At 46.7% G+C, this 15,094-nt stretch overlaps 1 protein-coding gene across 2 annotated transcripts in view; it reads right to left on the bottom strand.

Moving 5' to 3' along the window:
- The window catches only part of ALG9 (ALG9 alpha-1,2-mannosyltransferase), a 68,946-nt gene that overhangs the window by 22,681 nt on the left and 31,171 nt on the right, over positions 1-15,094 (bottom strand). Inside the window, exon 15 of one of the 2 annotated variants that reach the window (XM_067310106.1) lies at positions 8,350-11,539. The exons of the other annotated variant lie outside the window; for it this stretch is intronic. Within the exon in view, the coding sequence (XP_067166207.1) occupies positions 11,416-11,539 (124 nt within the window). The 3' untranslated portion in view covers positions 8,350-11,415. Of the gene's footprint in view, positions 1-8,349; positions 11,540-15,094 lie in introns of those variants that run through there. 2 annotated transcript variants of the gene reach the window in all.

Here is a 15,094-nt window from a genome sequence, read left to right as displayed (position 1 = left end):
TCTGTCAATAAATGTCAATCCACTTAAGAAAATGAGATTCAGAAATAATCCCTATTATGCAGGGAAGTTTTCTAGGTTGCTTTAAGATTGGAGGAACTTGCCTTGCCAGAAGGTCCTCATTCTGCTTCTCATTTGTTGTGTGCAGTAGCAAAGGGACCAACAGCAATCCCCGGGCAGGAGAGAAGCGAAACTTCCAGTGTGGTGGGACAGCATCAAGAATTTCCCCACTCCCTCTTTCTTCAGCACCTCTATCTCCTGTCCTGTTTGATTTTACTATCAACAGTGTGTAGGTTTAAATGTCTGCAGAAATCTGGAGAATGCACCACAGACTCCTCAGGCTCTGCAGGGGGCTCTATCCCAGCTGGGCAGCAGTCCAACTTGCAAAGGAATTCAGCACACGCACACACATATGCTCAAAACTTTTCCACTGACTCCAGGATTTCAGGCAGGGCACTCTGTTTGCTTCCAGACCAGCACCCAGGATTTGGAGGTGAGAAGCTTGCAGCCATTGTGCATGCGACACACAGGCTGCTTTCAGACTGCCCAGCACAGCAGACGGCAGGGTGTTTACTCACCCTGACTGACAAAGGCAGATATTCATTCCTTTGATGAACCAAGAGAACTAAGTGACTGTTTGGTAGGATCACTTTCTCCAGTTGGGTCCTGTGCTCAGACACAAAAACACACAGACACACACGGTGCTCTGTGCATACAAACTGCGAAGCCAGCTGTGTTACACCCTGGGGGCTTCACAAACAGGTACTTAACAACCAAGGACCTCTACAGAAGCCACTTAAACAATGAAGAGGAACAGCTTGTTCCGGAAGGCTGAAGCACTGACCCTAATGCAGGAGATGACCCCAGGGAGGTAAAGAGAGCAGGGATATTCCCTCTCTCCAGTCAAGGGCACTCCCTGCAGTCCTCACAGATGGGCTGGTGCATACTCTTCACTCAGGTCTGGCTACCATAAAGCCACATGAACCAACTAAACTAAACCTCCCTTGCTGCTATAGTGACAAGGGACACACAACTGCAGTCATGGATGGGGAGAACAGCAGTCAGCATCGCCACCACCTTCACAGTCCCACTCTGGCAGAAATGAGGGTGCAAATGACCTGCCTGCCCTGAGGTGCAGCGTGCTGCCCACCTGAGCAGGAATGGCACTCCAGGCTCTGTCTCCATACAGCACCAAGACCAAGCTCCTGCCTGAGCCTCTCCTAGAACATCTTGCACCCTCCTGTAATGTCTCCCTGGACCAGAGCATAAAGGCACTGGAGGGGGGCCTGAGAGAAGGCCATCAAAGCATAGGGGCAGGGAGAAGGATCTGGATGCTCTACTTTTTCATCTTTGGGAGAGAAAACACTCATGCATCAACCACTCACCTCTTCCCCTGCTCCCAGTAGGACCCCAGCAAGGTCAGCCCTACCATACAACTGTAAGGTTGCAATCCAGAAACCCAAGCTCTAACCTTCTGCAGAAAGCCCAATTGCTCCCCACTCCTTCCACAAGACACCCCTGGACTCTCAGCCCAGCTCTGAAGACCCGGTCCCTTGCCCACTTCCCGTGGAGCGCGATGCCCTCTCCTGGGGGCCTGAGGAAGTAGCTGGAGAAGGGTTTCCCAGTCCGAGTTGGATGAAACTCAGCAGGATTCCCATCAGGAACCCAGACCATTGGGGGCTGAAGGGAGGAATGAGGGCCTAAAACAGAGATTCCAAGACTCTCTTAGCTGTGATCCCTCTTCTGGGTATGAGCCCTACTTGTGTCAATCACAGGCTCCAAAACCAGACCAGCTTAACGGAAACGAGGAAGAACAAAGCTGTCACTGCTCCCAGTTTGCAAACTGCTGTCCCTATCTGTCAGAGCTGTAGGGGATGCCAGTCTGCAGAGGATGCTATATGAAAAGCAAGAAAAGCTGAAGGCTTCCAAAAATGCTTGGAAGCTGAGGGAAAATGAAAGTGCTTTCTGTGGGGCAGATCCTCCAAATCTTTCCCTCAAATGCCTCACTCAACATAATTTCCTCACACAAGCACATCTCTCTGCTCCACATGGTTCCAACCTCCTCCTGCCCTCTCATGCCTCTCCCACAGTCTCTGTACCTTATTCCTCCCTCACAATATATTCCTGACTGAAAAAAACACTATGAACTCCTCCTACTAGTGCTACACCATACACACATCCTCCCTTTGCTCTCTCTTTCACCTCTGCCTGTCCCCTTCGCCCTGCCACACCCTGGAATTCACCAGCACACCTGAGGAAGAGATTTATAGCCCTGCATCCACTCTCTCCTTCTTCACAGCAGCCGTTAGTTTCTGCTCGGTACCTGACAGAACTGCCTTAGACCAGTGAGTTGTACGTATTTCCCTCAAATCTCACTAGCATCAGTTGCCGAGTGCTCTGAGCATCTCATCTCCTTAAAGAGACCACCCATCGTCCTCTGCATGGGGTTCCCTTGCCATAGAGGAGAGAAGCCTGCGAGTTCTCTGACCACCCCTCTGAGGAGGAGCTGTTTGCAGGGAAAGCAGATATGTAGGAAAGGGGCCCCAGCAAATAGGTGCATGTGTGGTCATCTGGAGACACGCAGCATTGTCTCCTTCCACTCACCTCCTTACTGCACTAGGGCCGCAGACACTGGTTCTAGCTGTCTGCGAAGCAAGCCGCAGGGTGTGGAGAGCAAGGCAACACGGTGAGCGCAGAGTTTGCAGTGCAGGGCCTACTGCCTGACCTGGTAGACAGACCTGTTTTGCCAGGCCTAGCTGAAAGAAACAGGGGTAACGCAGGGCTGCAAGGCAGCTGCCTAGAGAAAGAATAAAAAGTGCTGTTGAGATTTTAGCTCTCACCCCAGCCCCTCCCCACCCCACCCACAGCAAAATCCACTGTAGGGGAGCTGGCCATTTCTTTCATTGTTTTAAAAATACCTCCTTCATCCCTTCTCCAAACCTCCACTATGTCCTGACTATTCTGCACCTGTCAGAGTTTACACAGAGAACAACACAGGGTGCAGTCTGAGCAGCTTTTGGGTTTTTATGCACAGCAGAGCACTTACCTAACAAGCATAGATAATAAGAGGACTTAGGTTCTGACAGAAAGCTGCACCCAAGTACCTGGAGCAAATGCTGAGTGCACAAAATACAAGATCAGCTTCAAGGGGAGATAAAGCATCCTACAGCTAAAAGCACTTGCTCCAGACAACTGAAAGAGGCAGAGAGAGCAGCAGCACAGGCAGGCAGGAGGGGCAGGAGGGATCTGTGCTGGGTACAGATCTGGCATGGGGAGAAGACTACAGCTTCATTTGGATGGGACTGCTGACAGCCTTGGATGAGACAGCAGTCCTGTTAGGCAAGGTGTACTCACATGGTACAAGACTGTGCAGTCCAGAGGCCTCCAGCAAAACCTGGTGAAATTGGCATTTCCACCCACTTTTGGCGAGCCTTAGATCTGTCCCTCACCAAACAAGGCAGAGAAAGAAAGAGCAGTCATCCCCGTTTGACAGGGCATTGAGGTTTTCTCACAGTCATGTATGTTGGGGCTGGGTAGTACTTTAGCTGGATCACTGCAGTGACCACGGCAAGTGTTCAGCCCAGTTGCTTATTACTTGTGTTTTTCCATCCTCCTCCAAAATAGCTGGCATTTGCTACACCGCTGATATTGGAGCGGATGGCTCATTAGCACAGCCGGAACTTGGGAGGCTGGAACAGGGAGAAGGATGAGCTCAGGTGGGGAAGAAGCAACAACAGCAGCAGAGGCAGGCAGATTCTGGAGAAGCAAAGATCCCTTTTTCTTGCCAGCTTCCCTAGTGAAGAGCCAGAAAGAAAATAATGGATATTTATAAGCAAACCTGTCTCTAAGGCAGCAGTTTCCAAAGGCTAATAATAGGGTTTGGACTTGTTTATAGCGTGATTCAGACAGCATTGCATAAAGCTGCTGGAAAGCTCCTGCCTGTCCCCAGAGCATATTCCCAAGAAGTCGCGAGTTAGAGGAGGGCCTGTGTCCAGCTGCAGAGAGTTCATGCCAACAGGGCACCAACAGGTTCTCTCTCTCCGGCGGTGCAGTCAGAGCCACCAGGGATGCTGGAGCAAAGCAGGGCAGGCAAAATGAGTCTGAAAGCCTCCTCCCAAGGAAAGACAACAGCCCACTCCCTGTTCTGGAACAGCAAGGTAAGAAGCCAAGGAGTCTGTTAATCACATCTCTTGCTTTGACCCTTTGGTTTCTCATACCTGCAGCGGCACTGAGCTAAGTGCAGGGTACCATGGTGCAAGGCGGGCAGGGACCACACCTGCCTCCAAGATTTTGCAGCTGTGCAAAGACTGTCACAGATGTAGGAAGCTACCTGCTCCAAAAATCAAGGTAAAAAGCCAAGTCTCCAGATTGCCATTGCTATGCCTTGACCATTGGGCTGGGTTCAAACCAGACCTGCTAACAAGGGCAACCGCTTATGATTTCACCACAAAACCAACATTCAGTGACCCTGTTGTTATTTCTTGCTGACTCAGATACAACATGTTGAAACTGCAGCTTCCCTGGCCAAGTAGGAGGGGAAGATTAAAAACAGGAAGGCCAAAACAGCCTCCTCTTTGTATGGGGGAGAAAACAGGGCTGGGCTCTGCAGTACAGGGCAGCACCTGGACAGCATGTTCCGAAGCATAATAACTGCAGTTATCAGATCTCCACCCCACTCCTTGCCAGAGAGAGAGAGCTTTTCCAGCCAGCTCGTTTCAACGCAGGACAGAGGAAACTTCAGAGAACTCCTCTTTGCCCATTCCAGGCAGGACAAGCGCTACAACAATGCCATAGGGGACTATTAGAAACCAGAGAAGGCCAGAGCAGCTTTCTGTTTGTGTTGGGTAGAACAAGGAGAAGCTTGCCCTGTTCTAGCAAAGGATGTTTGAAGCCTGTCTCGTGATTCACGTATAAACACTTACCCAGCAATTCACCTCCCCAGCAAGATTCATGGAGTTACAGGACACATGAGCGACAGTACTGGAAGAGAACCCAGGAGTCAGGACTCCCCTCCCTACCTCAAGCCACAAGCCTATGCGGTCTCCTGCAGCTTGGAACAAGATCCAGGCTCCTGGCTCTCTAGTCTTGCATCTAGTACACGTCTGGAAGAGAATCAGGGAGTCTCCGTTTCTGCATCCAGCCTCTTCACTAATTCCACAACCAAAGGCACCTCTGTCCTGTCCTGGCTGCAATGCTCCAATGCTACACAGCAGTTGCCCTCCAGATGAAGGTCTCCAGGGCAGGGATGCAGCAAAAGGACTGAATTGATCAAGAGTCCTGCTAGGTTATGATGCTCTCTCACACTGCACATCCAGCCTGACCTTTTTTGTGGCTTGGCAGACACAGTAGGAGTTTGCAAAGCAGACAGATGCCTCTCCAGACAAATGGATAGAGACATGTGCAGTTATTCACGGGGAGATGCACTGAATCTCAGTGGGGCTGGGACGAAGCTCAGGTTCTGATGGATGCTGAAGGAGAAAGAAATTCACAGCTCTTTTCCTCCAGCAGTGCCTGGAAAGCTAGAAGCTCAAATAAACAGAATTTCATTACCTACTCAGTCAATTCTGAGGTTAGTACAAGTAGCAAGGAGAGAGCTTGGCCTCCACTGAGAAGAGCTGGCTAAGCATCAGGCTCGCTAGAGACAAGGCAGGGGAATGGGGGAGAGGAAACCCACTTGACACTGATAATCCTTGTCTCAGGTATCAAACTTTGGTCAGGTATTTTCAAGAGATGAGCAGTCTGCTTTGGAAATATCCCCCTCAGGCCATGCAACATAGCCAATTAAGATGTTTCCCCAATCCTTTGGAGAGAAGAGCTTTCAAACAACAACTGAGCTCTGGAAAGACAGACTAGCTGCCAACACACCACAAATCTGTCCTAGAACAACTTGCTCCACGTGGATCTGCCAGCTGCACCTGAATGCTGACCTGTGGCACTCCCAGCTACACCAGGCTAAAGTCTTCCCACATTCCCAGCCTGCACACGGCCCTCAGCATTTTATCCACTGTTATTCCATTTCCAGGTCCCTGCCCCACATAACTCAACTCCTTTGCCCCCTCCTCTTCACACATACTTGTAAGAGAGTATACTAGTTCAAATATTTTTCCTACTGAAAGAAGTCAAAAACTTTGAACAGTAATAAACCCTGAGTCAAGGAAAATGAGCATCACCTCTGTGGAGACGCACCATTCTTTTTGTTTTCCTTTCAAAAACCAGCAAATTTGCATTGAACAATACTGAAAAATGCTTGAATGCAGCAGTGCTGCCTTATCACATGTCCCTGAGTCCAAGCCTAGACCCTACGGGGAGCTGACCAGCCTACACATCCACCCACCTTTGGAGCAGCTTGTAGCTGAACCCCAGAAACAGGCAGAAAAAACAGGACCTTAAAAAACAGACCTTAAATCCTGCTGGAGTAGACAGGCAGAAAAAAAGTCATTTTGTGGAAATCATGACTTCCCTCAGCCTATCTCTGAGGGTGTCAATCTGTCTCATTGCTGGCATTTCCCCAGGGACTCTCCACCTTAGTGCTCTGTGTTGCAAAGACTGGATGAGCTCAGACAAGCTGGAATCCAGGCAGCGTGTGGGATAGAGCTCTTGGTGGCAGCCCTAGATGGGATATGAAATGCCAGGCTAAAAATGTGTGCCGATGCCTGACTTTACTGGGTCCCAGTACTTCACAGCAGCACTTTTCCAACCCTCAGTGTTCTCAGCCTCAGTTTACAAGTGGCAAATTACGTCCAGCAAAGAGGAGGTTAGTACTGTAACCCCTGCGCATTCTCCTACCATCCCCAACAAGACACCTGATCTTGTCACAGTTGTGATCACAAGGATGTGCCCAGCTCCGGTGCTGTCAAGAAAACAGCTTCTATCGGTGTGCCAGGCCAGACACTAGCAGCACTCTAAAAATCCATCTAGAAATTCTCTCCTTCAGAACCAGCCAGAATAATCTGATAGGCCCTTTCTCCAAAGAAGAGAAAAGACACCAAAGGTGGGAAAAATCAAACCAAGATTGCCTGCATGATCCTGACACGTGCTATTTGACAGGCCTGATCACAACACTCGTCCCTGACCAAGGCAACCCCAGGCAGCCTTGGGAATCCAACTGAGGCAGATTGACAATTTGCGGTTTGACCCTTTACCCACAGAGCTTGCAAACCACCAAACTTTATTTATTTTTTAATAGAGGTCATAAATCAGCTATACCAAACCTGCCTCTTCACAATGAGATCATAAGTTTGCTTTATTTAGGGTCAAAGCAAAGATTAAAAAAAAAAAAGAAAAATTCAGAGCGCCCCTCCCCCTGCCAAGCTTCAGAACAAAACCAGCAACGCAAACTACAAAATGCTTTAAAAATGTTTTGGACACAGCTCCACCTTTTGGCGCAAATCTCTTCACATCCACATCTGCATTCAGAAAGCAAGATCCTTCATCCAGAGAGACCTGAGCCTGGCAGGCAATTCTTGCAGTCTGTCCCACTCCCTGCCTGCAGGCCCCAAAACACATACTCCTTGGACTGCTCACTCCATCAAGTCTGTTTATTTACCAGTAATCGTCTCGTTATTGACTGCTATTTGCTTAAATGTCAGCACTGTGCGGAGTGCAATAGCCCTGACCAGTGAATTAAGAACAGATGAGGGGAGCCTTAGCCTTTCCCATCAGAAATATCACCTATAGTTCAGTCTTTGTGCTAAAAAAAAACTATTAGAAGCAACTTCACTTTCTCATACCAGATGGTTTCACCTGGAATTGATGGATTGTCTCTGTGCTACATTCTGGCTGCCAGAGAACACTACCTAAGACAATGGTTCTGCTCTATCAGAGACTAAAGGAAAAGAGACCCAAGGGATTGTGGAGCGCTTTACCTGTTTCTATGAAGGCTCCTACTGTGCCAAAGACACTAGACAAGAAACAACCTGTAATCAGACTCCATGGGTGACCTTAGATGAGTTATGTTGGGTCAAGAACTTCACAGCACTTAAACACCTACCTTCCCACGGAAATCAGAGTTAAAATTTGATCTTCACTCACCATCTATAAAATGAGAATAACAATCCTTTCTTTCATTGCCTCATTTCTTTAGCCTGCAAATTCTCCAGGTGGCACGACTGACTCCACCTGTTTGTATGGGAAGCAGCAAAACAGAGCCCCTGCCTTGATTTGAACCTCTGGAATGCAAAGCTGGACCAGTGCCTGTAACTGCACCTGCATTTACCTCCAGGAACCAAACATTTGCTGACTTCCTCTGGAAAACATTGATAACTCCTAATTATTATCAAGTTATCAGTCTCCTACCATCCCCCCCCCCTCAATACAGGAATCAAAATAGAGAGGAAGGTGGAGTAGCCACAGTCCTTTAAAACAGATATTTATTGTAATGTCTTTTCACAGTAAACATAAGGTTCAAGGCTAGGACAACACGGAACAGTCAGACAAACAGCACCAGAGAGAGGCGCAATTGGTTCTTTAACCATGATTATTTAATTTATAGTCATGGATGAGCAAGGGGAGTAGCAACAAGGAGGACAAGAGTTTTGATTCTGATTCACCACTGTAGAGGCCTGTTCAATACATGTAAACTTTCAGGAGAAGGAGAACCAGCTGGAGGAATATAGGGGAATACCATGAACACAGACACTGCAATGCTGATCTGCAATGTGACTCTGACCTTCCAGGCCAACTCACCCAAGACACCAGTTGCTTGGCTGAAATCCTTTAAGTGCTGTGTTTGGCTGTCACGAGGGGTGCACATAGTAAAATCCATCTCTCTGCAGAGGGTCAAGGCTTACACACTGCAGATGGTCCCTTCAAAGTCTGAATTCAGAAGAAGTATCAACTTTAAACTGTTCCTCCATAGTGGGGGTCAAAGGGAAGAGGACTGCATATTCCACACTCTAATCACCCAGACAACAGAAGTGAACTGTTCGCTCTTAACGTGTTTTGCACTGTATAAGATGCATTATCAACAGAGCTCAAGTCCATTAAAAAACCTCCTCCTTAATGAAATGCAGAGAGGAATCAGAACACTTGGCCTCCATTAAGCACAGCTTGTCTCCAGCCATTTGTCAGTTCTGAGGTTCCACACGCTTTTTTCTGACAGGTGATAGACACATCCTCTACTCTGCTGCAGACCACAATGGAGATATTTTCAATATCAGCAGAGAAACATGATCAGGAAAATAGGGTTGTTGCAATGTTCAGAGTGCTGAGAGAAGCTAGGATGGAAACTGAGCCAACCCTGCATGCAGGGTGTCTTCTACCTACGGTAATAAGCTCCATAGGCAAGAAAGCATAAACAACAGGAAGAATAACACATTGGCTTAGTGTTTATGGCTCACCCAAGGCTTAAGTAAGACCTTAATGAGAGCTCTATCACCAAATCACAATATCCACAAACGGGCTGATAACAGTATTTGCTAGTTTCATATATCCAAAGTACATCAATCATTAGCACCTATTGACCTGGCTGGTATAATCAACTGCAAATATAAGTTTCAGAAGTAGCAAGAGATCTGAGGTCAGCTTCACCATATGCTCATTCTTGCAAATCACTCTATGCACAGTGACTCCTCCTATTCCACAAGGAGACAAGGGAGTCAAAACCTGGGGATGCTGTGAGCAGTGGCTGTTCCTGGAGTCACAATCAGGGCTCAAGGGGCTGAAGAAAATTCAAGATTGTTTCACAGCTGCAGGAAACTATCCATCTCTCTGGTCTCCCAGTTCCATCTGGAAAATCATTTTGAAGCCAACACCAAGGAAAACCTCTTCAAGACACTCCTAGCTGGAGATCTGGTTGATTTATCAGAAAAAAACTTTGAAGTCAGCAGCACGGTTCAGCACCAGCTTCCTTGCCTTTTATCTTACTTAGGGAGGGATCTTAAAACAGAAGTGCAGCCACTGGTCATAGAGTCCATTTTGTTCCCCTTCTTTGGAATATTCCTAACGTTCCTCTTCTCTGTTCAGTGCCCCAAGGGGACCTAGCCACTCCCTACATTTCCAAGGCATCTCCTCTGATTCAAGCCATGCTTTGCTCCTCATCCAGCTCTTCCTGCTCTGACCCAATAGTGTCATGTTAAATCACAGCCTTGTTGGTCCAGCCTGCCCTTCCCATCCAGCTCAGCTGTTAACCTGCAGACCGGCCAAGAGATCTGCCTACCCTAGGATTCTGCACCCGGACCAGCAGACGTATCCCCAGGGGCACATGCTTTGCTGTTTGCATACAAACCTACCTGCTTCCTGATCCACCTGCTTTGGCACTCTGTCACTGCACATGCAGACCAATGTATTCACAGACATAAGAGTGGGGCATGGAGCTTGTGCAGCCTTTTTGCTAAGAAGGGAATTTCCTCTCAGCTCCATCTCATGCCATCCCATTCCCATGCAGTTCTCAAGGAGGTAGATGGAAAAAAAAACAAAAAAACCCTCTTCATCTGGCTTGCAACACAACATGTTTTAAAAATGGAGATAGAATTAAACACAGCATTGCTCTGGAGCATACTGGACCAATGGAACACATATACTCTCTACCTTGTAGATTTGGGAAACAGAATCATATGAAGAATAATTAACATTTTTTCTCCTCTTTAGATGTTTCTGGAAATCTTAGATGTTGTAGACAAAAATTCAAAGGATGTTATAACCATCTTGAAGGAATTATGAATAACATAAACAAAACCTCTGTGTTTCACAGTATCAAAGATAACAAAAATACTCCGATTTCATTAAAACAGATAATTGACACAATTCATAGGTTTGGGTTTTTTTCCAAAAGCACAAGTTTTTTCCTTGAAAGTGTCTCCCAGGCAGAGCAACCTTAGGATGTTTCTCCATGGCACAGACTACCTCGTTCCTTGAGATTCAGTGCATTTCACAGTTAATTGTCTCCCAGTGTTTTTTTTTTCCTGCCCTCCCCTTCTTTTCCTTTAATTTTTTTTTCTTAAATACTGTTATCTGAAAAAGTTCCCTAGGAGAAAGTGAGCACTACTTAGGCAGATGAGGACTATAGGGAGACTTAGTGAAAAACGGGTGGAGCTGGATTTTCCCAGTGCCAGACTGCAACCTGGAGCAGAACCTCACACTGTCATTCCTTGTTATTTTTCATTTTCCTCTTCTCTAGTGTAATAGATAATAACACAGGGAGCAGCGGGGATAATTTGTTCGTAGGTGGCTGCTGGATTTTCAAACTGTTTCTTACCAGTATGTTCTGTGTAGGCAGAGCAGAGACCCGACATCGAGAACTGAAAGCAGATGATTTACCCTTTTTACAGCTGGAAGCTTGCGGAGTGAAATCACTTCATGGGAAATCTTTATTAGTGAATCTTACAAGCACAATCTTTCAAAAAGGGAACTGAAGAAGCCTTAGGCAGCTGGTCCAGCAATGTCAATGGATGCTTTTGATTTTGTTCACCAGGTGTGTTGCTAGCCTCCCATTTTTTTCCTGATTTGCTTCAACCTCCGGGATTTCAGAATAGTATAGTTTGCGTACCACGTGTGCTGTTCTGACAGGAGAGGGATGTAGAATGCACGCAGCAGCTTTGAGGACCTGAAACCAAAAAGGAAAACAGATCGTCCTTGAAGCGCTCATTAGCTAATGTATTCAAAATGATAGAAATGAGGTTTTGAAAAAGATTTGGGTTGGTGTGCAAGTGATGTGGGGAATGACAATGGTACAGATACATAAAGCCCAGTCCATCTTCTCCTTGTCCATGGGACCAAAGCTGGTTTCTGCCAGTGTTACTAGCTTAAAAGCATCAGCCTGCTCAGTACTTCCAACACCATCTACTCCAGCAGGATTAAGGGGAAGAGAAGGGAGGAAGGTGTAATTATGGAAAGAAGCTTAGCTCCTGAATATCACGGTCCAAACAGCAAACAGTATAGTCCTGCGGGCCTGGCAGAGGACTTGGTATCATACAGATATGCACAGCTCCCTTGCCTTAGGACACACTATGAAGCTGGAAGATAACAAGGCTGCAGTTAGCTCCTGACATCTGTTTTCTGTTCAATCTGTCTGGCCTCCTCCTTCATGATGCCTGAAGTAGAGACAAACTTTGAGAGGCTCCAGGATTTCAGAATTTTGCTCTTCTGCTGAGGGTACTGAATTAAAGAGGGATGCACTGTTCTAAGACCTACAAGGCAATTTGTTGCAGGCTCTCGCCATTCACTCCACAGCCTCCTGGTGCTGGGAGCTGGTGTTTCACAGCATTTTGCTACAACTGCGCCAGCAGAGTACTCAAGCATGGAGGGCTTAATGGCTGTATCAAATTAGGACCTTTGTTTGGCTGCTGATTGCTGGAGCTGTGGTGGCTGAGTATATTTTAAATGCATGCATTCTTCTACTCAGCAAATTAATAGTAAAATCCAAGTTTAAATGTGAAGTGGAAAAATAAGATAATTTCCTCCATCATCAACACTGAACCCTGCTAGAAGCTATGAAATTTTGAGCAATTTCTTGAAATCAGGGCTGGGGCAAGAGTCTTGCCTTCTCAGCATTGAAGCTTAACTCTATGCCTTATCTCCTTAGGATCATCTTGTTCGTAAAGTATCAGCCTTGACAAACATAAGTCTAACTCCACCAACATAAAGCCTGGAAAAGCAGCAGCAGCACTCAAATCTGTGATTTGCAGCATGCCAAGTGGTCAGTGGTACATAGTGGTACAGTGGTACATAGATCCAGCATGTACTTGCTGGTCACTGTAATTCATGCAGCTATCCTGGTAACACAGCCAAGGTTCTGAACTTGCAATTCAAGTCTCTTTCAGAAGAAAGATGAATTGTGCTCTGTTTGCGTTTTGTAAGGCAGCAGTGGATATCTTTCAAAGATGCAGTTCAAAAAAACAATGGCAGGAACTGCCACAGCGAACCATGTCTCCCAGGAGGCTCCCAGGGTTCTCAGACAACCTCACTGTGGCCTGACTGAGAACAGCAAGCTCCTGATCTCCTGCAGCCTGGAATACAAAGATCCTCCAGGAAAAGGCCAGTGATTCCTACTTGAATTCCCACAGCACCACTCAATATCAGGGTCCTGTTATATGAGATGCCATACAAGCACAGACCAAGACATTCTTTGCTTGAAGAGTTCCCACTCTAGACAGACAGAGTGATGGGGAGGCAATATTATTCCCATACTGTAGAGGGGAAAATGAGGCAGCAAGTACTGTCTACCCTCAGAGAGGCCAAAGGAACCTGAACTCCCACAATTCGCAAGTCCCACTCTTAACTGTGAGACCCTGCCTCCGTTCAGTATCCAGCATCCTGTAAGCCTGCTTTTTGCCAAGCACTCAGATATATGCCAAGCACTTTAGGATATAAAATGCTGATTGCTTCACTTCCAAGAACAAAAAGCTCGGTAATAACATTTAGGCCCTTTACAAATTGTAAAGCACCCACCAAAGTTCCTAAATAAAAGAACCACTGGAAATGCTAGTTCTTTGTGAATTCCTGAGGTGCTGGAATTGGGAACATGTTCAAAGCAGAATCTCTTAGTAGCAAATAACTAGGTGGAAAATGGTAATTTTGGTGCATTCTGAACAAGGAATATTTTTTGCAGCTGTCACTTCCTTGTGCCTGGAAATTGGAGGTCAACCTCTCTCAAGTCTCTAAAAGCAAAAGCACCCCTTTGAAAAAGAGTGCTTGCATCTCCTCCTCCATCTCTTGTGGCTAACGAAAATCGTGTCATTGCTGGACTTATTCTGACATGTCCCCTTCTGAGCCTGATAGCCTACCAGTGCCTGAGCCAACAGTAACGATAGTTGGCACAAGCTTACAGGCGCACACCCAACACATGCATACACAGACATCTCACAGTTCTGAAGCTTGCTGCTCTCTGTGAATGGTTTAGTTTCATTTCATTTCCCTTGAGAAAAAAAGGAAAAGCAACTGCGTTCATGCTGCTTGCGATGCTGTTTAAAACAAGTAAAATGAAAAATAAGAGAGAGAATACCAGCTTAATGCTACACTGTAAGGAAGGGGCAAAAATTAGCACAATTCCCCAGAGTTCTTGGTTTGAGCAGAACAAGAACAGCTTGAGTTAAAATGAAATAAATTGCCGAATTTGCCTTGTGCAGTTTAGCTCAGGGACAGGGAGGAAGACAGCACCTAAAGCTGATGGCTGAGGTCCTGAGTATAGAGTCTGCCACACTGAAAATGCTTTCAGCCACTCAGTCCAGGCTTACAGGGGACAGCAGTGAGACAACAGCGCCGGTTCACATCCTCCCCTTGACCTGGATGCATCTACTTAATGACAGCCCGCCCAGGCCAGCACTGTATGAACTAGTGGCACCCCAGTAATAGTGGGTCTGACTGCTGGAGCAACAGAACTAAGTGCCTGTGGTTGCCATCAGCACTGGTGCCTCTCACAATCCTGCCTGTTCTCACTTCCTCTTCTTCACGCCTTTTGTGAGAAGCACTCCTATACCTTTTACTTGCTGGTATTCTAACAGGGGTTAAACACAGGGCCCAGCACAGCTGACATGGTATGCTCATGTGGTCTGTATGGCATGGGCTCGGAGCCTGCAGAGTTCAGCTTTGCACTGTAGAACAGAAGGCTATTTCAAGATCTGGCAGTAGCAAAGAAAAGCCAGTTCAAATCCTCCCAAATAAGCTTACTCAGTGTCATCATCCTGAGTTTGCAGACAGCCTGAAACAGCAACTTTGAGCAATGGAAGCTCTCCACATGCTCTTAATTTCTCTGGCAACTCAGCCCTTATTAACAGCAGTTTGAATGTCAGTGCTTGCTGCTTCATAGTTTTTATCAGCAGTGGAATGGGAGGAGAAAAATACTGTTGGCAGAAAGAAGATCACGAAAGAGAAAAGAGGCAGGAATGACTGATGGAAAAAAAAAAGAGAACCGAGGGCGGAAAATGACGAGAAATGCAGAGCAGAAAGAGAAGCTGCTCTTCCCACCAGTGGATGTCATGCATACTGCAAAGACACAAAACTCGTGACAAGTAACAATACAGTGAGTTGGTGGATAAAGGACACAGTTCATCTACATTCCTGTTCTCTGGGCAGAACTCCCCCCAAAGCAAGGAGTACACGCTCCAAGAACAGAGCGATATAAATCTCCTTTAGCCAGAGGAGATCCCAAAAATGAAGTTCA

The sequence above is a fragment of the Apteryx mantelli genome, chromosome 23 (genome assembly GCF_036417845.1).
Source record: "Apteryx mantelli isolate bAptMan1 chromosome 23, bAptMan1.hap1, whole genome shotgun sequence".
Taxonomy (NCBI): Eukaryota; Metazoa; Chordata; class Aves; order Apterygiformes; family Apterygidae; genus Apteryx; species Apteryx mantelli.
The sequence above is the reverse complement of the archived record's forward strand: the minus strand, read 5'-3'. Positions and strand labels throughout refer to the sequence as shown.